Genomic DNA, 24,095 nt, shown 5'->3' on the forward strand with positions numbered 1-24,095 from the left:
TATTCTCTGCACCTTCTTTAAAAAATTAAGAGGTGTCTTTATTCCTGGTTTTGCTATGCAGTGATCCAGGAGGACAGGAGTGAAGTATGGTTCCTTTGTCATCTTTAGCCCTAGAATACTGGCCTCAGTTGAGAGGAGTTTTGCATCTATAAGTTAATGGACTCTTCTTGGAGCCCTTGTGATTTAGATCCATGAAGATACCCGTGGTTAGAGGTAGTCAGTACCTCCACCTTCAGCAAAGACTTCTCTGTTGAGCTCTGTTCATCACTGGATCCAAAGGGTCTGGCCACAACTAATATGTTTGTCCCAATACAGTGACCCAGCATAGCAGTCTTCCTTTAGGCCCACCTTAGAAATTGATGCCTTAATTCTCAAGTTCCAGGAAGTGAACCTAGCCAGAGACCTTAGAAGTTGACTTCCAGGAATGACTTGATAAGTTTTTACCAGAAACCCTAATAATGAACCCACTTTACTTTATGTAAATAAATAATTATATTCTTACATATACCTCAGTAGACCTTAATAACTCCAGAACCACACTGATGAATTTTGAATCTTTTTCATTTTTTATTGTTACTCAGTTTACTGTCAACCTGTAAAATATCCGGTAACAGCCATCCAGTAAAATAGCCAGTGGAAATGAATGGGTTTCTGTTTATGGTATTTTCCATCCACAGGCCTCATATGGTGAAATGTCCAGGGCTTAATCTCTCTGGGAAGGAAAGGAGCTCAGAGTCCCACACAGAATATTCTTCAGCTGGAAGGATGTCAGAAAGATGGATTTCCAAAGCCAACCGTCTCCTGTACCATGTGGATTTCTGCAAGCAGAGCCTTATCTTTTAGTTTCAGCTGCATAAGAAGAAGGAAGGGGAGGATACATATCATACCTGATATACCTATGTGGAGACCCCTCATTTACTGGGACACAGTTAGAGAATATAGTTCCTTGGCTTGAAATTGGGCTCTTCTTATATTCCCTTATCATTCCCTATTTCATGGTAACTCCGTTAAAAGACCTCAGGACGTGCTGATTACATGGACATGTGCACTTTATGAAACTTCAAGTAGTATGAACATTTACAATTTGTGTATTTTTTTGTTAAATAACTTTAATAAAGTATTTTTAAAAGAATTCACATTATCACCCAGTCTATCTTGACTACAGTATTCCAGTTTGTCAAGTCACAGGAATCAAAGACACACAAAACAAAGATAATAGATCTGAATTTATTTTTAGCCTCTAGATGTGTAGTAGAGATAGCTAGTTGCCTACTGAATACCCACTCTCCTTTCTTTCTAACAAAATCTTCGTTTCTTTTCAGGACAGGAATGCAGCCAGCTACAAAGTTCCATTTCCTTCTTCCCTTAGAGCTAGGGGTAGTCTTATGACCAGTTGTGGCCAATGAACTGTAAACCTTCCTCTGGAAATGATTTTCTTTATCATCAAATACTATGTACACGTGAATTAAACATCTTTATTTTTCATGAGTAGACACACCATGTTTCAGGTGTACAACATAGTGATCTTAAGTTTGTACATTACGCTGTGCTCACAAGTATAGCTACCATCTGTCACCACACAACACTATTACAATACCATTGGCCATATTCCCTATGCTATATCTTTTATCCCCATAAAGTCATTGCTTCTTGAAGGGAGATGAAATATCTAGCATGTCCTCTTTGTTCTTTCCTCCCTTTTGTTCTTTATTGTGCCTGAAACATGTATATGGTGGTTTGAGTTACAATGCCTGTCTTGCAACTGTGAAGGATGGGAACTGCATGCTATGATTGGTGGAACAGAAAGATAGAGTTTGGGTCTCTGGTGACATGGTGGAGCTCTGGTACCAGTCTTGGGCTTTTCATTAGATGAGAAAAATAAAACTAATTTGTTTAAGCCACAAATTATGAACTGTAATTCATAGTAGAATAGACCGGGGGTTGGCAGATTACTGTTCATGAGCCAAATCTAGCTTGCTGTTTTTAAGTAAAGTTTTATTTGAAACACAACCATGCTCATTTGCTTATGTATTGTCTATGGCTCCTTTTGCACTACAAGGGCAGAGGGTAATAGGCACAATAGAGACAGTTTGGCCCACAAAGCCTAAAATACTATTTTTCCCTTTACACAAAGTTTGTTGACCTATACCTTCAGTCTACAAGCGAGGAAAATGAGGCTCAAAGAAGTTAACATAGTAGAGTTAGTGGCAAAACTAGGACCATAATTCAGATCTACTAACTCCCTGGCCATCTGTCTTTCCATTAAACCAAATTCTCTAAAGAGGGAGAAACCGCCCCCCCCCCACACACACACTCGTGTTCTCTCTCTAGCTCTGCTCTCTCAAATAAATAAATAAAATCTTTTAAAAAAGGGGGGACAGTGCGCCTGGGTGGCTCGGTTGGTTGGGTGTCTGCCTTTGGCTCCAGTCATGATCCCGGGGTCCTGGGATTGAGCCCTACATGGGGCTTCCTGCTCAGCAGGGAGCCTGCTTCTCCACCTCCCTCTGCCCTCCACCCCCAGCTTGTGCTCTCTCTCAAGTAAATAAAATCTTAAAAAAAAAAAGAGGTAGAAAAAAATCCCCCATAGTAATATGTGGGTTATTCCAAACCCAGCAGCCTTATGATAATGGCAAAGATGCTAAGAAAAGCCTTTAGAAAAATATTCACATCATGAAACGATGGAATGCTGTAAAGTCCTGAATTCAGCCAGCATCTTCTTCCCAGTTTCCCAACCTCAGTACAGTACAGACAAACAGCAGAGGCCTCTGCATCGTACCTTCATTGTGTACTTATAGGCCTGCTCCGCTTCCAGTTGCCGTCCAGCCTGAAAAAAAGAGCAGCAGCTGGTGATAATGACATATTATAAACGTTATAGTGGGAAAGTATGTTGCCACAAACATTTCTACCAAAAGAGAGGACTCCATACCTTCTTTTTTTTAAGTTTTTTTTTTAAATATTTTTATTTATTTATTTGACAGAGAGCACAAGCAGGAGGAGCGGCAGGCAGAGGGAGAAGCAGGCTCCCCGCTGAGCAAGGAGCCCTATGTGGGACTCGATCCCAGGACCCTGGGATCATGACGTGAGCCAAAGGCAGATGCTTGACGAACTGAGCCAACCAGGCATCCCTAGAATCTCCTTTCCAGACAAACACGTGAGTGTATGATTTTTGAGCACATTCCAAGTAACAGCTTCTCAGACTGGGCCTCTCCTCCCTCATCAGTACAATGACCAAATCTGAAGCTCATTAAACCTCAACTATCATGCATTAATGGCCATCTACCTATCTCTTGCCTCACTTACTTCCTTACATCTTTGCCCTAAAATGGCACTGTGTAAGGTTAATAAACACTCACTTTGAGGCTGACTAGAGCCAGATATGCCCATACTTCAGCATTGTAGTTGTTCAACGCATTGGCTTCAGAGAGAGCATCCTCAGCCTCTGTGAGCTCCTCCAGCTTGATAGAAAGAGAAAAGTGTGAGTTAAGTCAGAGCAGTTTTCCCTTAAGCCAGCTGGAGTCAGTTTAGCTGAAAACATTATGTCCAAATAACATTGGTAATGTGACCTATACAGTTTTCAACTTTTTAAAATTTTAGCTCAGAACTTTTTCTTCAAACAAAATTTTATGTGGTAGCCCAATATATGAACATGTTAAAAGAAGAACTGCTCGGATTAAAAAGCCAAGTAGAGAAATCTGGAGTCCCGCCTGCTAGGCTCTCAACTTACACCCCTCTCTTCCTCCTTCCCTCTACAGCAGTTCCATCAGGGCATCCATGAACCATGGAGCTTCAGGTGCCAGGATTGGAAAACCAGAAGTATTCACTACCATGCGTGCATTGTTCAGTGATTTCCCCACACACAGTAGGATGTCAGATATATTTGTTGTCAGTTTAGCTGAAAACATTATGTCCAAATAACATCCCTTTCTTGTGCATCCCTGTCTTTCTTTTTATTTATTTATTTATTTGACAGAGAGAGCAGGAGAGCACAGTAGAGGGAACAGTAGAGGGAGAGGAAGAAGCGGGCTCCCTGGTGGGGCTCGAACCCAGGACCCTGGGATCATGACCTGAGCCAAAGGCAGACGCTTAACCGTCTGAGCCACCCAGGCACTCCTGTGCATCCCTTTCTTAAGGTTAAAGTCCTATTAGCCTGTCAAAATACTAATATTAGTTATTAATAGCACAATCTTGAGTAATCAATACAATATTCAGGCTCTAGAATGCTCCCTGAGCTCTGCACACATGGATATCATTGCTACTTCCTAAAAGTGAGGTTGCTTTGTAAAATCTTCCAAAAGATCACCTAAGGAAGAAATAAGGCACTCCTCTCACCAGTATAGTAGCTCTCCATTTTTTTCTGTTTTGAAAAGAAAATTATGGGTTTCTAGGCCTGAAACAATATGAAGAGTGGCCTTTCAGCAATGCCTATACTTTGGTCCATGTTTTAAATGTCTCTAAGATATTGATTCAATATTCAATCAATGTATTGATTCATTATTCAACCAATATTATTCAACCAATGTCATTCAATCAGTATTATTCAATCAGTTTTACTTGCTAAGAATTTATTCCATACTGTGAATAAAAAGATAAAATACAACCTCTCAAAGAGTTCACTGACAGATATGTAAAAAAAATAAAGAAAAAGAAAACGCAAACACATAAATAGTTCCACTACACAATAAACATTTCTATAATAAAAGCAGATATAGATCTAGTGGAGGGACATAGGAAAATGGGAATAATTGTACCCTGGACTTAAAGGAGAGCCTCTGAGAGGAAATATTACTAAAGTGAGTCCTGAAGGATAAATAGGAGTGTATTAGCTATACGAGGTGAAGAAAGGCATTCCTGGTAAAAAGAATATCAGATACGAAGGCATGGAGGCATAAGAGAGTGTGATGTGGTCAGGAAATGTTTAAGTATGCATGTGGGCTGGAGAAAAGAGAGAGATTAGGGAAAATAAAGTAAGTGATAAAACTAAAGAGTTAGGCACCAGGTCATATACATTCATTCAAAGGAATGTGAATTTTATTCTGAAACAAGGGGTAGCCATTGAAGAGTTTAAGTAGGGGAGTAACACAGTATTTGCCTATTTTAAAGACCACTTTGATAACAATGTGGGAGATGGATTAAGGTAGGACAGGAGATCATGCTAGCAGATAGAGAAGGGATGGGGCTTGAATTGGAGCTATAAAAATAGGGATGGAGGGCGCCTGGGTGGCTCAGTTGGTTAAGCAACTGCTTTCGGCTCAGGTCATGATCCTGGAGTCCTGGGATCGAGTCCCGCATCGGGATCCCTGCTCAGCAGGGAGTCTGCTTCTCCCTCTGACCCTCTTCCCTCTTGTGCTCTCTATCTCTCATTCTCTCTCTCTCAAATAAATAAATAAAATCTTTAAAAAAAATAGGGATGGAGAGGAGACTATAGACTCAAGAGACATTTAGGAGACAAAATCAATAGGATATTTGATGCCTAATTAAAAGGAACAGGAGAAGTAGACTAGGATACTTTTTAAGTTTCTGCCTTGGTTGATAAGGTTCATTACAGTCCCATTCACCAAGACACGGAATACAGGAGAAAGTGTAGGCTTAAGGAATGTGAGAATCCTTCAGGGTTAAGTTAGGTTATATTTCAGTTATGCACATTTTTTAAAGATTTATTTATTTATTTGAGAGAGCGAAAATGAGAGAGAGAGTACATGGGGGGTGGAGGGTTAGAGGGAGAAGCAGGCTCCTCGCTGAGCAGGGAGCCCGATGTGGGACTTGCTCCCGGGACTCCACGATCATGACCTGAGCCGAAGGCAGTCACTTAACCAACTGAGCCACCCAGGCGCCCTCAGTTATGCACATTTTAAGGTATCTAGGGAACCATGAAAATGGAGCTGTCCATTACACTGTTTTATATAAAGGTCAGAACTTGAAAAGTGTCATGCATTAAAGGTTTAGAATTCATTAGGGCACGAGTGGTAGTTTAGGCCACTGGGCTGGGTGTATTTTTTTCTTAGAGTGAATAAATATGGCGACAGTAGAAGAGGGCTGACCTGGGAGGACCCAACAATTATGGTAGGTAAAAGGGTAGGAGCCAGCAAAAAAGGCTGAGAAAGAGGTACCAGAGAAGAAGGCATAGAACTGGAAGGATGTGAATGAAGTATTGTGTAAGTCAAGGGAGGAGAGGGCTTCAGGAAGAAAGTAGTTAACAGGGTTAAGAGCCAGAAATTCATCTAAGTGTCTATGGCATTTAGCGATTAGGATGTTAAGGGAACTTCTGTCAGAAGTGTCAGTAAGGTGGTAAGGGTAAAGTGGTAAAGTAGTAAGCCTGATAGCAACGAAGTGAAAAGGTATGAGCAGATAATTCACAAGTAAAGAGATATGTGTATCACATATTTCAACCTCATTAGTGATGAAAATGCAAATTAAGATACCTATCAAGTTGGCAAATGATAATGCCCACTGTTGATAAGGTAACAGTGAAATGTGCTCTCATACTTCCTGGCAGAGTATAAATCAGTATACACCCTTTCTAGAAGGCAAACTGACACTATAATTTAAAGACTTTTAAATTTTTCTACATTCTTTAAGGATGTATCCTAAGGAAATAAAAATAATTAAGCACAGAGATTTATGTCCAGGAATGTTTATCTCAGGTTCATCTATAGTAGTATAACTGTAGAAACTAACAACATGCCCAATAAGAGAGATTGGTCAAATAATTATGGTATATCCATAGGTATAGTATGACTAAAATATTGATGGGGAACAGGGGTTACTTGGACATCTTAGTGGTCAGGCTTAACTCACAGTTTTTGTTTTGTTTTGTTTTAGTTTCTATATCAATGAAAATATTGTTTATGCTATTTTGTTTTAGTTTCTATCTCAATGAAAATATTGTTTATGCTATTCAAAGAAAGAGAAGCATGACTTATGTTGAATAGTCTGTATAGCTAGTTTCTTGTACTTTTGACAGTGCTGTCAGTTTTCTAACAGCTATAAATGTTTTATATTCTTTCTGGGAAGGTGGAACAGGGAAGCACATAGCTTATGTATAAATGATCATATGTCCCAGTTGGCCTGGGGCAGTCCCTGTGTCCCAGTGTAATTATAAATAGCACCCTTTCCATTCTCTGAAGTGTCCTGGTTAGTATGAAGTATTACATGGTCATTTCACTTACACATCCAAACCAGGGAACACAATGAAGTCATCAGAAATCATGTTTTAGACTATTTGGTGATGCGAGAAGATATCAATGCTATACTGTTTAAGTAGAAAAAAGATTAAAAAGCAGTAAATATATTATTTACAGTTTGATACATTAAAATTGCTTTCATATATTTATGAAAAAGACTGGAGGAAAATGCATTTCAAATGTTAACAGTGATTATCACTGAGTGGTTGGATTATGGATACTTTTATGTTTTCTTTACATTTTTATCTTCCAAATTTTCTATAATGAACATATATCACCTTTACGGTTAAAAAAAAAAAAACAGCAATAAGGAAGAGGAGACAGGGAACACAGGCAACTCATTTGGTTGTTACCACTGTTGTTTAATAAGAAGGGGGAAAGAATGGGGAAAGACCTGAAAGGTTAAAAATGTAAATCAAAGAAAAAGACAAAAATAAGAGAGTAAGGTATTAGGAGAAAATTAGAGTGTTAGCATCAAGAATACATTGAAGAAACTGGACACGAACAACACATTGCATACCTCTTTCAAAGACTGTAAGAAAGGAGGAAAGGGTGGCTAGAGAGTTTTTAGGGGTGGGGAGCAAAAGATCTCCCAGAAGCTATAGCAGCTCCTCCTGAAAACAGAAGGGCCACAGAGCATAATAAGCATCAGTCAATTTCTTTAATTGAGTAGATTCTTCATTTATCATATCACTTTTTCCTTATAGATAACATCATAAAATTATGAGCTTCTGTATCAAATAACATGAAGTATTTTTATTATATAGCTTCCTGGTTCAGGTTTTTGTGGGATTTTTAGAGAATGTTTTATTTTTATAGTACAGATTGACTGTTTAGTTTACTGAACACCTTTGAAAAGTAATTTTTTCCACCATCATTACAAACTCCCAGGATGCTTGGAAGACTAAGGAATCAAGGTCAGCTCTATTCACAGGCCTTGTCTTGAGCCTTCATCCTCTTACCCGATAACAGGATATTCCCAGTCCTAGCCAGGTAAGGCATGTAGGCGATCTCTTACAGGCTTGCAGGTAGGTTTTCTTTGCCTTTTCGTACTGTAGAAAGAAAGCACCACTAAGCTATTGTTCTTCTGGAAGTTTCAAATGCTATATTGCTAGGATAGTCATGGGGCTTCTGTAGTTGTACTCAAGACCAATCTAAGTAAAATGAGCCCTTAAACTGTTGTTGTTTTTTTTTTTAAGGCACAAGGTTTTTTTAGAGCAGTTTTAGGTTCACAGCAAAATTGAGAGGAAAGTACAGCAATTTCTCATATACCCCTTGCTGCCACACATGCTTACTCTCTCCCATTATCAACATCCCCCCTCAGAGTGGTACCTTTGTGACAACTGATGAAACTACATTGATACATCATCATTACCTAAAGTCCATGGTCATATTTGGTATTATACATTCTATAGGTTTGGACAAATGTATAATGACATGTATCCATTATTAGAGAATTTTCACTGCCCTAAAAATCCTCTGTGCTCCATCTATTCATCACTTCCCTTCCCCAACCCCTCAAAACCACTGATCTCTTTACTGTCTCCATAGTTATGCCTTTTCCAGAGTGTCATACAGTTGGAATCATACAGTATGTAGCCTTCTCAGATTGGCTACATTGACTTAATAATATGTATTTAAGCTTCCTTTATGTTTCTTCATGGTTTGCTAATCTATCTCTTTTTAGTGCTGAGTAATACAGGAAACATTCAGAAAAACTCAAAAAACAAACTTCCAAAAGAATTAGACCACTTCTTATATTGCATCTCCAATATGAGAGATTTAACTCAGCAAATAGGCTAAGAATTGCTTGCCTAGTGAAATTGCCTGCCCAGTGACTATGTAAGTCAGAAGCTTGGTTCAGATGCAGCTTGCAATGATGTCAGAAAGAAAACTTATTTACTTCACTGCAATGGCATAGTGATTTTTCGCTCTTAAGCCTATGGGCCTTCATATTTAATTATAAGGCAATGCAACTTCTTGTTGCTGCTGTTGTTTTATTTTATAAAGATTTTATTTATTTATTTGTCAGAGAGAGAGAGAGGGGGCACAAACAGGGGGAGCGGCAGGTAGAGGGAGAGGGAGAAGCAGACTCCACACTGAGCAAGGAGTCCAATGCAGGACTCTATCCCAGGACCCTGGCATCATGACCTGAGCTGAAGGCAGAAACTTAACTGACTGAGCCACCACGCATCCCTTTATTTTAAATAGAAAGATAACTGGGTATTCTGGGGGTAGAAATGGAATGAAGTCAAAACAAAAGCACAAAGTAAAAGGGTGAATGTTGATAATTGTTGATGTAGGATGATGGGTCCATGTTGGTTCATTTCTACTATTCTGTTTACTTTGTATGTATCTGGGGTTCTTTTTCTTTTTGTTTTTGTTTTTTAAGTAGGTTCCATGCCCAGCATGGAGCCCAGTGCAGGGGTTGAACTCACAACCCTGAGATCAAGACCTGAGCTGAGGTGGAGAGTTGGATGCTTAACCAATTGAGCTACCCAGGTGCCTATACTTTGTATGTATTTGAAATTTTCCATAACAGAAAGTTTCTTTTAGAAGGTCTTAGGGTAATTCCTAAAATATGGAGAGTAATTGCTGAAGAGTCAGGTTAGAGCTCCTTGTGGAATGGGGTTAGCCTTAGCTGGATTAAATATAAACCTTTATGTTGAGGAAGAAGTTTGAAGAAGTTCTTTTGACATTTTCCATTAGTTAAGTCAAGTAAGAATGTTTCTACTACTGCTAATAAAAGAAAGTTAGCTTAAATATTAACTACAATAACATTTAATCAGTTCTACACAACTTTTTAGTATCATAATGATTAAAACCACAGACTCCAATATTAGACTGCCTGGGTTTGAATCCTGCTTCTATTAATTACTAGTTTATCTAGTGTTGGTCAAATCACTTTATCTTTGGAATTTAAAAGTATCAATATCATATTACTGTTACTGTAATATGTATGTATTGTATGTATGTATCAATATTGTATGTAATATGTATCAATATCATATTACTGTGTGATGGATGTTAATGTTTGAACTGTATTCAGGTCTCAGACCATGGCCTGATTTATTTACATGGTTACTCTCCATCCTCTGTCCCTCACCTCTTTCTCTTCCAGATAGATGTGCCCCAGTCGCAGGAAGATGAAGTGCATCTCAGAAGCATCCGCTACAAAACTAATGGTTCGCTCATAGCATGCCTTGGCCTCAGCATGATTTCCACTTAGAAAATAGAGATGGCCCTTCACGCCCCAGACATTAGGGTTCTGAGAAAGTAAAGAACAAGTAGTACCTGGGATGAGGTGGTATTTAAAAGTCCACTAATGATCTTTATTTAACATTTAAAATTAGACTAAGTCCTTCTTCTTTTTCTAATAGCACTCAATTAGAAAGAGGGCCATTCAGTTGCACTGGTATTTTTCTAGGTCTGCTTCCTCATTTCTTTCTTGCATTTTTCAAAAATATTTTGTCTTTGGGGTAAATATTAAGAAGAATATTCAAACATAACCAAGAGAATGTTCACAATGAGAAAATAGAAGAAGTCCAGAAAATTTGAAATAAATCAATTATCTGCTAAAGAGCTAGCCTTATCTTTTTCTCTGCTCTTTGTAAAACTCATAACTGCTTGAGAAAAACAGATGGAAGGAAATAGATGAGTTTACTAAAAGTTGATAACCTCCACCTCCAGTAACCAGAAATCTACCTGTGATATGGCATCACAACCTTTAAGAAAGCCTGCCTGCCCCTCCTCCAAACTATACTCAAGAGGTTCTAGCAAAAGTTATTACCAGGTAGTCCATCTGGGCTGCATGTTGAAGGTATTCCTCTGCCTTGGCAAAGTCCTTCTTGAGTAGGTGTGTCTGGGCCAGTACCAAGTAATACTCGCAGCTGGGGCCTCCTTGAGGGCATAACAGCTCATGTGCAAGCACTCTGTGCACATACTACGAGGAAAAACCAGATTATAAGGAATATATAAATAGCTGCATTGTGTCAGTTCCATAGCTCTTGCAGTTGAATATTATGTCCCTGATAATAATGAATAAGAAACATATCATAGAATGAAATGATATCAACTTCAAAAGGTTAGAGGTGAATTATGAAGATTCAGCACATCATGGTTCCATTACCAGCTATTCACCTAGTCACCAAATGTAGACATTTCCAAGTGAAAAATCTGCAGTACTGCACAATTCTCGTCTTGCTGGTCAGCATACTAGATGAGTTTTTGCATGTATTTGTTATGCAGCAGACAAAAGCATTTCATCAACCACTATTGACACAAGAGGTAACATATTCAGGCAGGTGTAATTATTGAGGAAACTTAGTGAGGCAAAACTTCCCTTTCTGAAATTCTAGACTCGGGATCTTAGAAACTCTTGTTTCTGACAAACTCTCATCTATGTTCTCCAGTTTTACACTTTGGGCTACTCTTCGTTTTTAATGCTATATAAGGCTTGCAAATTTAACAAAGTCAGATGTACTTGCTAAGCAAAGGGGTAAGCCCTACTTTTCTTCTCCCTCCATTCCCATCTTAGCCTATACTATAGAAACTCCCACTAACATATATCTTCTTAGAAAAATAGTGGAAGGAGATTCTGGAGCTGTTCCCTCTACCTACATTTCTGGCTCTTTGCATGAGGAGGTGGGGATAGTGATTTATTTAATCCAGGAGACAGAAATGTTTCTCTATTGGGAAAGGTTAATGTGTTAAAAGTTCCTATTTAATGTGGCCCACTCCTAGCCAGGTCATAATTCTTGCCCTTTCTTGAGCTTGCCACCCTCAAGTGGAACATGCACTCTGCAGGATCAGGGCCAACTCTCCTGGTTCCTGGATCTTGCCCTCTCTCCTACTGCTTGCTTCATGGATATATTTCTTGTTTCCCATGTGGTAGGTAGACCTCACAGGATGCTCTTCTTCTCTGGCAGGAGGGAAAATTCTCCAGTAGTTCTACCTGTGACTGTATGGGCAAGTCAAATCCGAGGCTAACCACATCTCTAGCCCAGTTATACAAATAAAAAAAATTTAATATTTTTATTCCCCACATAGCACCATGTATCTAATTGTTTACAACCTAGAAAGGAAGAAAGATATGATTAGGTGCCTGTGAACCCCCAACACTCACATAATATGAGTTCTGATAATAAAGTGACATCAGGCTACATAAGCCTTTAGAGTTCAATTTTGCTCTGCTGGTATTCTGAGGGAACAGTTTGCAGTGAGGTGTTCTGATGCTCTCTGTAGAGAGTGGTTCACATTTGGATGTTCACACCATTAGACCTATAGTGTGCTCTCAAAAGCATATTTGATTTCTGCATCATACATATTAAAGCTTGGAAAGATACCACTATGGACTGAATAAGCAGTTCGCTAAAATCTTTCCATCTACTTGCCCTTTTCCAAATATTCTGACCTGAACAGCATTGACTTTCATCAAGAAATGTATAGTCTCCATGAAGATGGTGGCAGGAGTTTTGGAAACACCATGAGGGCTAGGATGCAAAAAGGTTGATGAATCTTGACATTTTGATGTTTCTGAAAACATTATATTAAAAGAATAGATGATTAGATTTAAAGGAAAAAAATGTCAGAAGCTCAGACAGTGAGCTACATTACTACCAATGAGCAAGGAGAGTATTCTAATCTAATATATGAGAGAGGTTATAATCTGAAAAGCAATAGATTCCTTTATAGCAATGGTCCCCAAAGATCTCAAAAGTTCTCAAGGTTAGTCTACTGCTGGTTCCAAATGCAAGTTACAACCAAATGAAATGGTTCCTGAATGTGAAACACAACCTGTAGATATTCTAAAAATGAAGAATCATTGTTAGAAAATTGTAAGTCTATAGTTAGCCACTTCTCTGAGCTAAATATAAATCCTTGCTTATTGAAAGGGTTGCACAACTGAGTTAGGATTATCAGAGCCTAGCCTCATATGAAGGAACTTAGGCAATATGACAAACTAATCAACTTCAAACAAGTTAAGATTGCCATTTTGGTAATCATAAGAGTTTTCATCCTTGTCTAGTTTGTTTATGCCCTTCTTTCAAGTGGAAATCTTTATTCCTAAGTACCTTTTTTCACTGGTATCTCCTTGAGAAGTATATTGGATGGTTTTTGGGTGACAGCTGGATCCTGAGATTGTGTGGGTAAAATGTGTTCTCGTGAGTCAGACTGCAGTTTGGAAGATTCTTCAAGAAAGTCATCTAGAATGGATGATGGAGCTCCTGGTCCTAAATTGATTAAACTTTAATGAGGAAAAAAAGGACCCTTCCTACATTGGATATTAAAAGGTTATTACAGGAGATAAAATACAATTATTTCCAAAGCATAAGAAACATATTTCCTAAATACTGCATGGACAGACTTGTTTATAGACTTTTAATATATTTTTTAAAGATTTTATTTTTAAGTAATCCAATATGGGGCTTGAACTTATGACCCTGAAATCAAGAGTCACATGCTCCACTGACTGAGCCAGCCAGGTGCCCCAGACTTTTTATATTTCTGAATAATTTAAAGAGTACAAGCTAAACCGACATCACAGCTGCTACAGCTATGACCCCTGGGTCTAACCCCGCTGTGAGCCTAAGTCATAACGATGTCAAACAAATACCTATTATAAAAGTTATTTGCTAAACCCAGAATGTCACGAATCCAAATGAGAAGGTTAATATATTTTTAGATTAAATTAAAACTTTTGAAGGACAGGAATTCTGTTCATCTTAGTGTTCAAAAATCACCATCATCATCATTTTAAGTAGCTATATTTGAGCATGACTATATGCCAGGAATTGTACTAAAAGCTGTACTAAAAACCTTAATGTATAATTTCATTTATTTTTCACAACATTCGCTATGGTCCTTTAAACAAAGTGAATCATAGAGAAGTTAAATAATTTGCTGAAGCTCTTGAACATGTCTTGCTGCCTCTCAAATAAATAAATGTTTGATGAATAAAAATAAAAAGCAATGCCAGGCAGGAAATGAACAGTACCAGTTGGCTCCCAATCAGAAGAGGTCACCCTCAGCTAGAGCAAAAGACATGGCTTTGAAAAATGGCTAGAAGTTGGATAGGTAGAGGGGGAGGGGCATTTAAGGCTTAGAGCATGCTATTGGAAAAAGCACAGAAGTAGTGAGTTAATTATTTTAATGGGTATTGAGGATTACATAGAGAAAATTAAGGGAAAGACTGGTTGGAGCTAGGCTGTACTGACATTTTAATGCTAGGATTTTTCTTCTGTAGACAAAAGGAGAAAACAATGAAGAGTTTTGAACAGAAAAATTAGAAAATGAAAGTGATATCTTATGAAGATTACTCTAGCAGTGCTATGTAGCAAGGAGAAAAAAGTACAAAGGTACTACAAAGAGGTTTGTAATAAGGGTGTTACAACAATCTGGATATATGGTAATGAAGAGTAGTGGAAGTTTAAAGGGAAGATGCAAGGAGTATTTTGAAAGAGAACCAGATAGTCTTGAGAATTAACCTGATATAGGGATGGGGGAAGTTCAATCTAGAAAGGAAGAGGAAGCAGGGATGACTTTGAGATCATGAGCTTGGGTGCTTAATATAGCAATGTAGAGTCAATTTGGGAGATAAGGAGTTGAGTTTACTAGTAGAAAAATCCAGCTCCTGGGTTCTGGAGGGATGTCAGGACTAAATATGGAAATTTGAGAGTTATCAGTAGTAATATGGGAACTGTGAGCACCGGTGAGCTCTTAGAAAGTAAGACTATATTATTGGGAGATGATTATCTCTAATGAGTAGAGAAGAAAGAGAAGCTAACAAAGGAAACCCAAACTGTTGGGAGATGTAGGAGGCAATGCCACATATATTTCAGGAAGGAGAGAGTGGTTAAATACTTCAGACTGATGATTGAGGAGTAAGTGATGATCTTAGTGAAAAATATTAATATTCAACTTCTCTGAGGTATAATTTACATATAATAAAATGTTCCCTTTTAAGTATATACTTCAGTGCATTTTAACAAATGTATACATTTATGTAATCACCATCACAATTAAGATACAAAAGATTTCTAATATCCCAAAAAGCTCCCCTGTGTTCTTTGAAGTTAATCCTCAACTCCTAGCCCAAGGCAACCATTAATCTGCTTTCTATCAATACAGATTAGTTTTGCCTTTTCTAGAATTTCATTTAAATGGAATCATATAATATGTACTCTTTTGCATCTGGCTTATTCACTTAGCATAATGTTTCTGAGATTCATCCATGTTGTATGTATCAGTAATTTGTTTCTTTTTTATTGTTGAGTGGTTTTTGATCGTGTAGATAAGAGAAATTTTATTATACCTTTATCTATTGATAGCCAGTTGGATTGTTTCTAGTTTCTGCCTGCTATACATAAATCTGCTATGAATATTTGTGTACAAATCTTTGCAATGCTTCCATTTCTCTTGGGTAAATAGCTAGGAGTGATATTGCTGGCACATGTGTGTTTAACTAGTTTTAAACTGCCAGTTTTTCCAAGTGGCTGTTGCCATTTGGCACTCCCACCACAAATGTTTGAGAATTCCAGCTACTCTACATCCTTGCCATAACTTAGTGTTATCAATTTTTAAAACAATTTAGCTATTCTAGTGGTAAATTGCATTGGTTTTCAAATGTAAGACCAAGCTTACAAACTTAATTCAATTGGATATATTATTTTTTATATATATTGCTAAATTTTATGGAATAATATTTGTTAAGAACTTTTGTGTCTAGGTTCATGAAGGCTATTGATATGTACTCTTCTTGGGATGGCTGTGTCTGGTTTTGAATATCACAGTGATAACTATGGTCAAACTGTGGGAAGTAACCCCTCTTATATTTTCTGAATCTATGGTAGGAATGGGGTAGGCCTGGAGTTTCTTTGTCTTTTCTTTTTTAATTACATATTTAACTTCCTTATGACAGTAGGACTATTCAGATTTTCTCTTTCTTCCTGACTAAGCTTTGTATGTCTGTCAAGGTATTTACATTACATTCAAATTTGTTGGCATTAAGTTATTAGTAATTTCCCTTATTATCTTTCTAATATCTATAAGATCTACAGAGGTGTCCCCTCTTTCATTCCTGATATTGGTATTATGTATCTTCTCTTTTTTTTTCTAATCATATTCATCTATTTAATTGATCTTTTCAAGGAATCTGCTATTGGTCTCAATTTTCTCTATTCTTGTCTACTTTCTATTTCATCAATTTCTATTCTGATCTTTATTATTTTTTTCCTTTTACTTACTTTGGGTTTAATTTCATTTATTTTCTAGCTTCTTAAGGTAGAATCTTAGATAACTGATTTTAGACCTTTCTTATTTTTTAATAGAGGTATTTAAAGCTATAAATTTCCCTCTTGGAACTAATTTAGTTCATCTTACAAATTTCGATTTGTTGTGTTATCATTCAGTTCAAACTGAATGATATGGATATTTTTGGATATGCTGAAGACTGGTTTGTAGTGTTTGCTGATTTCCATGATATAAATTCTCCTATCATAGCTGATTTCAAGCAACCAATGTTACATCACTGAATGCAAAGTTAGGAAGAGATGCACAAGAGCATACCATTACATAGTATTTCTACATAAGAATACAATTATATATAAATAACTTCAACAGCACAGATGATAATAAAATGTAGTAAAATAATAAAGATGTGATAAGTTGTGGGTTTTTTTTTAAGTTTTATTTATTTATTTGACAGAGAGAGACACGGCGAGAGAGGGAACACAAGCAGGGGGAGCAGGAGAGGGAGAAGCAGGCCTCCTGCTGAGCAGGGAGCCCGATGCGGGGCTCGATCCCAGGACCCTGGGATCATGACCTGAACCGAAGGCAGATGCTTAACGACTGAGCCACCCAGGCGCCCCAAGAAGTGGTAAGTTTTGAATATTACCTTTTTTAGGTTGTTCTTGTTGTTGTCTTCAATTTACATGGAGCTTTATATTTTGAGACTCCACATAAGTGCTCTCAATTGCTACTTGTAAGGATTTTTTAACTCTTTATTTTGAAATAATTATAGATGCACAGGAGGTTGCAAATATAGAGCATATAGTCCCATGTACCCTTTACCAACTTCCGTTAAATGGTGACATCTTATACAACTATAGTATGGTATAATATCAAAACCAGGAAACTGATATTGGTACAAAACTTAAATGCACTAAACACCTAATTCTGGTTTTGCCAATTTTCATATACATTTGTGTATATGTGTGTGTGTAGTCCTAAGCAATTTTATCCCATTTATAAATTCTATTAAACACTACCATAATCAAGATACACATTGTTAGGTTACAAAAGCAAAAATCAACAAGTGGGGCTATACAAAACTAAAAAGTTTCTGTACAGCAGAAGAAACCTACAAAAAAATGAAAAGGCAACCTACTGAATGGGAGAAAATATTTGCAAATGATATATCTGATAAAGGGTTAATATTCAAAATATATAAAGAACTCGTATAACTCAGTAGCAAAAAAGCAAACAATCTGATTTTAAAAATGAGCCAAGGATCTGAATAGACATTTCTCCAAAGAAGACATACAAATGGTCAACAGACACATGAAAAGATGCTCAACATCACTAATCACCAGGTAAATGCCTATCATAACCAAAATGAGATATCACCTCACACCTGCTAGAATGGTTATCATAAAAAAGACAAAAAATAACAAGTGTTGGGGAGGATATGGAGAAAAGGGAACCCCTGTGTATTGTGGTTGGGAATGTTAAATTGATGCAGCCACTATGGAAAACAGTATGGAGTTTCCTCAAAAAATTAAAACTAGAAATACCCATATGATCCAGCAATTTCACTTCTGGGTATTTATTCAAAGGAAATGAAAACAATAACTTGAAAAGATATATGCACACTCCCATGTTCATTGCAGCATTATTTACAGAAGCCAAGACATGAAAGCCAACTAAGTATCCATCAATGGATGAATGGATAAAGAAAATGTGGTGTACATATATACAATGGAATATTATTCAGCCATAAAAAAGAACAAAATATCGCCATTTGTAACAACATGAATGGACCATGAGGACATTATGCTAAGTGAAATAAGTCAGACAGAGAAAGACAAATACCATATGATCTCACTTGTATGTGGAATATAAAATAAACAAAAACAAAAACAAAAAAATAGCCTTGAAAGTATAGATACAAAGAACAGATTCATGGTTGCCAGAGACAGGGAATAGGGGTAGGTGAAATGGGCGAACATGGCCAAAAGTTACAAACTTCCAGTTAAAAAATAAACAAATCAGGTAATGTACATCATGGTGACTATAATTAATAATACTCTATTGGAGGGGCGCCTGGGTGGCTCAGTCGTTAAGCGTCTGCCTTCAGCTCAGGTCATGGTCCCAGGGTCCTGGGATCGAGCCCCGCATCTGGCTCCCTGCTCAGGGGGAAGCCTGCTTCCCCTTCTCCCACTCCCCCACTTGTGTTCCTGCTCTCACTAACTCTCTCTCTCTGTCAAATAAATAAATAAAATCTTTGAAAAAATAATACTCTATTAGATATTTGAAAATTGCTAAGAGAGTAGATCTTAAAAGTTCTCATCAAAAGTAAAAAATTGTAACTGTGAAGTGATGAATGCTAAGTAGTCTTATTGTGGTGATCATTTTGCAATATATACAGATGTTGAGTCATTATGTTGTACACCTGAAACTAATATTATATGTCAATTATATCTCAGCAAAAATATACTAAAAACTCTTAAAACTCAACAATAAGAAACAAAAACCTGATTAAAAAATGGCCAAAGACCTTAATATATATGTCATCAAAGATCTATAAATGGCACATAAGCATATGATAAGATACTTCTCATCATGTCATCAGGAATGTTAATAATAGGAGAGACTACACATGTGTAGGAGCAGGGGTATATGAAAACTCTCTAAACCTTCCTTTCAATGTTGCTGTGAACCTAAAACTCCTCTAAAAATGAACTCTATTAAAAATAACTGATTAATATAAAATTTTTAAATTAAAAAACCCAGATGAAATTGATGAATTCCTAAAAAGTATAAAATGCCATGAATAACAAAATAAGAAATAAAGAACATAAATATTAAGAAAATGAAATGGTAGTCAGACACTTTTTCCTGCCAAAAACCCAGGTCCTGGTTGTTTTATTGGTTAAGTTCTGTCAAACTTTCAAGTCAAAATCAATTCCTATCATATATAAGTTCATAAAGAATAGCAAAGGAACAAAACTGCCTAATAATCTTGATTATAAAACTAGATGACAAAAGAACATTATAGGCTATTTCATTTATTAACATAGATGCAAAGATCCAAAATAAAGTTTGGCTACTCAAATCCAAAGGTATATTAAAAATTAATGCTTTATAATCAAGTAGGATTTATCCCTTGAGTGCAAGGATTGTTCAATATAAAAGAAATCTATCAATGTAGTTCAAAATCATTTTATTTTTTTCAACTGATGCAGAAAAAGAATTTGATAAAGTCCAGCACCTATGAATGAAGAAAAAATTCTTTGAAAACTAGGAACAGAAGGGATCCTCCTTAATTCTATAAAAGTGTTTTAGAAAAAGCTTACAGAATATTTTTTTAAATTTTATTTTATAACATTATGTTAGTCACCGTGCAATACATCACTAGTTTTTGATGTAGTGATCCATGATTCATTGTTTTAGTATAACACCCAGTGCTCCATGCAGTACGTGCCCTCCTTAATACCCATCACCGGGCTAACCCATCCCCCCACACTCCTCCCCTCAAAAACCCTCAGTTTGTTTCTCAGAGTCCATAGTCTCTCATGGTTCGTCTCTCCCTCCGATTTCCCCTGCTTCATTTTTCCCTTCCTTCTCCTAATGTCCTCCATGCTATTCCTTATGTTCCACAAATAAGTGAAACTATATGATAATTGACTTTCTCTGCTTATTTCACTTAGCATAATCTCCTCCAGTCCCATCCATGTTGATGTAAAAGTTGGGTATTCATCCTTTCTGATGTCTAAGTAATATTCCATTGTATATATGGACAACATCTTCTTTATCTATTCATCTGTTGAAGGGCATCTCAGCTCTTTCCACAATTTGGCTATTGCGGACATTGCTGCTATGAACATTGGGGTGCATATGGCCCTTCTTTTCACTACATCTGTGTCTTTGGGGTAAATACCCAGGAGTGCAATTGCTGGGTCATACGGTAGCTCTATTTTTAAATTTTTGAGGAACCTCCACACTGTTTTTCAAAGTGGCTGTACCAATTTGCATTCCCACCAACAGTGAAAGAGGGTTCCCCTTTCTCCACAACCTCTCCAACATTTGTTGTTTCTTGCCTTGTCAGTTTTTGCCATTCTAACTGGTGTAAGGTGGTATTTCAATGTGGTTTTGATTTGAATTTCCCTGGTGATGAACATTTTTTCATGTGTCTGTTAACCACTTGTATGTCTTCTTTGGAGAAGTGTCTGTTCATGGATGAAAGACCTCAATGTGAGACAGAATATTTTTTATTTAATTGATAAATTTTAAATCCATTCCCATTAGGAAGGGAAAGAAGACACGGTTGACCACGACAACTAATATATAACATGTTATTGGAGATAGTAAGAAGACATGAGTAGTATGATGATTGGGAGGGAAAAGGTAACCCTATCATTACTGTTAATGGCAGATGATATGATAATCATATTCTAGAAAAAAACAATAGAATTAACAATCTATTAAATCAAAAAAAGTCAAACAGGATTATCATATATAAACTCAACCTAAAAAACAATAGTATACACTGAAATCTAAAATGTCAAAATCAATAGCATACACTAAAAAAATGCCAGCAATAGCCAACGAGAAAATATAATTAAAATAAGATACTTTATGGTAGCAATGGTATCTATAAAGTTTTTATGAATTACTTAAACAGAGGCTCGTTGGAAAAAAAATGTGAAAACTTTTATAAAGGACACAGATGATCTGAGGATATGGAAAGGCCTTCCACATACTTGGATAGAATGGTTTAATAACATAAAGATGTTAATTATCCCTAAAATTATTTATAAGTTCAGTAGGGTCCAAATAAAAATTTCAACTGGATTGTTTATGTATTTGATAAACACTATAAAATCCAAATAGATAAATAAAGGTCCATGAATAGGTAAGTCAGGTATAAAAAGGCAAGTAAATGGGAGAACCTAGTATACCAGATATTAAGGCATACTACAACACCACAGCAATAAAAAGAATACAATATTGTTTTAAGATCAGACCAGTAAGACAGAATAAAAAGCTTGGAGACATATACCTTAAATTAAAACAGAAAGACAGTTGTTTAATAGACAATTTTGAGAAAACTAGATCCCTATACGGAGAAAAACAAAACTGGATGCTCACTTAGCATCACTTTTAAGGATGGAATCCAAACAAATAAACATAAACATAAATAAACATAAAACTAAGATTATAAAGTTAGAAGAAATGTGACTTGAGGCAAGAACAATTAAAACAAAACTTCAAAGACATAAAACTACAAAGGATATAGGAGAGTTGAACATATAATCAACTAATTCAACCTAACTAAAATTCTACAGAACACTCAACAGCAGCAGAATACACAATCTTTTCAAGTGAATATGGAACATTTATCAATATAGATCACGTGCTGGACCACAGAACAAGCCAAAATAAATTTAAAAGGATTCAAATCATACAAAGTGTGTTTTCTAGCCACAGTGAAATTAAATTATAGATAAAAAACAAAGATATCTTTGGGTGCCTGGGTGGCTCAGAGGGTTAAGCATCTGCCTTCAGCTCAGGTCATGATCCTAGGGTCCTGGGATCGAGCCCCACATCGGGCTCCCTGCTCCGTGGGGAGTCTGCTTTTCCCTCAGCCTCTGCCTCTTCCTCTCCCTGCTTGTGCTCTCTCTTTCTTTCTCTCCCTCAAATAAATAAATAAAATCTTTAATAAAAAAACAAAGATACCCGGAAAAATCCCCATATATTTAGAAAATTAAAAGCATATAAAATTAAGTCAGGAAACAACAGATGTTGAGAAGGATGCAGAGAAAGGGGAACCTTTTTACACTGTTGGTGGGAATGCAAGCTGGTGCAGCCACTCTGGAAAAAACAGTATGGAGGTTCCTTCAAAAAGTTGAAAATAGAGCTACCCTATGACCCGGCAATTGCACTGCTAGGTATTTAACCCAAAGATACAAATATAATGATCCAAAGGGGCACCTGCACCCCAATGTTTATAGCAGCAATGTCCACAATAGCCAAACTATGGAAAGAGCCCAGATGTCCATCAACAGATGAATGGATAAAGAAGATGTGGTATATATATATACAACGGAATATTACTCAGCCATCAAAAAAATGAAATCTTGCCATTTGCAATGACGTGGATGGAACTAGAGGGTATTATGCTAAGCGAAATAAGTCAATCAGAGAAAGACAAGTATCATATGATCTCACTGATATGAGGAATTTGAGAAACAAGACAGAGGATCATAGGGGAAGGGAGGGAAAAATGAAACAAGACAAAACCAGAGAGGGAGACAACCATCAGAGACTCTTAATCTCAGGAAACAAACTGAGGGTTACTGGACTGGAGGGGAGTGGGAGGGATAGGGTGGCTGGGTGATGGACATTGGGGAGGGTATGTGCTATGGTGAGTGATGTGAATTGTGCAAGACTGATGAATCACAGACCTGTACCTCTGAAACAATACATTATATGTTAATAAAAAAAAAAAGGAAAAGAATCACAAGAGAGGGATTGAGAGTGTTGGAAAAGAAAGTGAGGAGAAAATGAAAGAAATTTACTCTGCTACAATGATATCCCTTTTATGGGAATACAGAAACAGTAAATTCTCTAAGATTCCCAAAAACCTGAATAGCAACAATAAAAGCTTCAGACTTTCAATCATATGAATGAGGAATTATTTTTTTAAATAGATATTTTTTTAAAGATTTTATTTATTTATTTGAGATAGAGAGAGAAGGAGAGATAGAAAGCACGAGAGGGAAGAGGGTCAGAGGGAGAAGCAGACTCCCCGCTGAACAGGAAGCCCAATGCGGGACCCGATCCCGGGACTCCAGGATCATGACCTGAGCCGAAGGCAGTCGCCCAACCAACTGAGCCACCCAGGCGCCCCGAATGAGGAATTATTTAGAAGGAGTCTTTCCTGGTATCCCTGGGACAACTTAAAATTCCATCTACTGACTCATTTGACAATTATTTACTACCTACTGTGTGCCAGGTCCCATTCATAAGGCCAGTAATTTTCCCAATAGCCACTCATCATCTCCATTTCCTGGTCCTACCTGCTGGGGCTTCCACCTTCATTGCTGTTGCAGAGGAACCATTAGTGATTCCCCAAGGGCCTAAACTGGATTCTTCTACTTTCCCTCCTTCTTCAACATACTCCACAATACCAGTGATCCTCTGCTTCATTACTTGTGCCTGAAGCATTCGTGCCTGAAGTTGTTTGAAGCCTTCATGAAATGCCATTTCCATTCGAATATCATTGTTTTGAATTTCATAGTACAAACCTAAAGAAAGATGCTGCAATAAATGTGACTGGTTTTCCACCATTATAAACTGAAGAACTGCAACATTTCACTTCTATTTCCCATATTTTTACCAAAGTTTAAGAACTATATGATGAGTCATTAAAGAATGAAAAGAGAAAGGGAGAATCTTATAATGGAAGAAAACACATTCATATCGCAGGAAAATACCATACCAAGTAAAGTCCAGGCTACAACATTAGTTGGTTCCAAGCAAGTAGCATCCTCAAAGAAAATTTCTGCCTGCTCATAGTTCTCCATCAGGACAGCCAGGACACCACACAGCAACAAGCTGAGAAGAGACCACCAACATGATTAACAACATGGTCCCATGTCACAGTCATGGAACCAAGACAATTTCATATAG

At 37.1% G+C, this 24,095-nt stretch overlaps 1 protein-coding gene across 8 annotated transcripts in view; it reads right to left on the reverse strand.

Annotated features, from left to right (window-relative positions):
- Positions 1-544: 544 nt before the first annotated feature.
- CFAP70 (cilia and flagella associated protein 70) overlaps positions 545-24,095 on the reverse strand; it is a 104,011-nt gene continuing 80,460 nt past the window's right edge. For 5 of the 8 annotated variants that reach the window (XM_027597205.2, XM_027597204.2, XM_027597202.2 and 2 more), the window contains 10 exons: positions 23,905-24,020; positions 23,483-23,710; positions 13,256-13,414; positions 12,595-12,716; positions 10,972-11,124; positions 10,288-10,449; positions 8,144-8,233; positions 3,354-3,455; positions 2,777-2,824; positions 562-818 (listed from right to left, as the gene is read on the reverse strand). In XM_027597205.2, the coding sequence (XP_027453006.2) occupies positions 681-818; positions 2,777-2,824; positions 3,354-3,455; positions 8,144-8,233; positions 10,288-10,449; positions 10,972-11,124; positions 12,595-12,716; positions 13,256-13,414; positions 23,483-23,710; positions 23,905-24,020 (1,318 nt within the window). In that variant the 3' untranslated portion in view covers positions 562-680. Of the gene's footprint in view, positions 850-2,776; positions 2,825-3,353; positions 3,456-8,143; positions 8,234-10,287; positions 10,450-10,971; positions 11,125-12,594; positions 12,717-13,255; positions 13,415-23,482; positions 23,711-23,904; positions 24,021-24,095 lie in introns of all 8 variants that reach the window. The other 3 variants (XM_027597207.2, XM_027597210.2, XM_027597208.2) reach the window with 3 other exon arrangements.

Source organism: Zalophus californianus, chromosome 15, assembly GCF_009762305.2.
Source record: "Zalophus californianus isolate mZalCal1 chromosome 15, mZalCal1.pri.v2, whole genome shotgun sequence".
Classification (NCBI taxonomy): Eukaryota; Metazoa; Chordata; class Mammalia; order Carnivora; family Otariidae; genus Zalophus; species Zalophus californianus.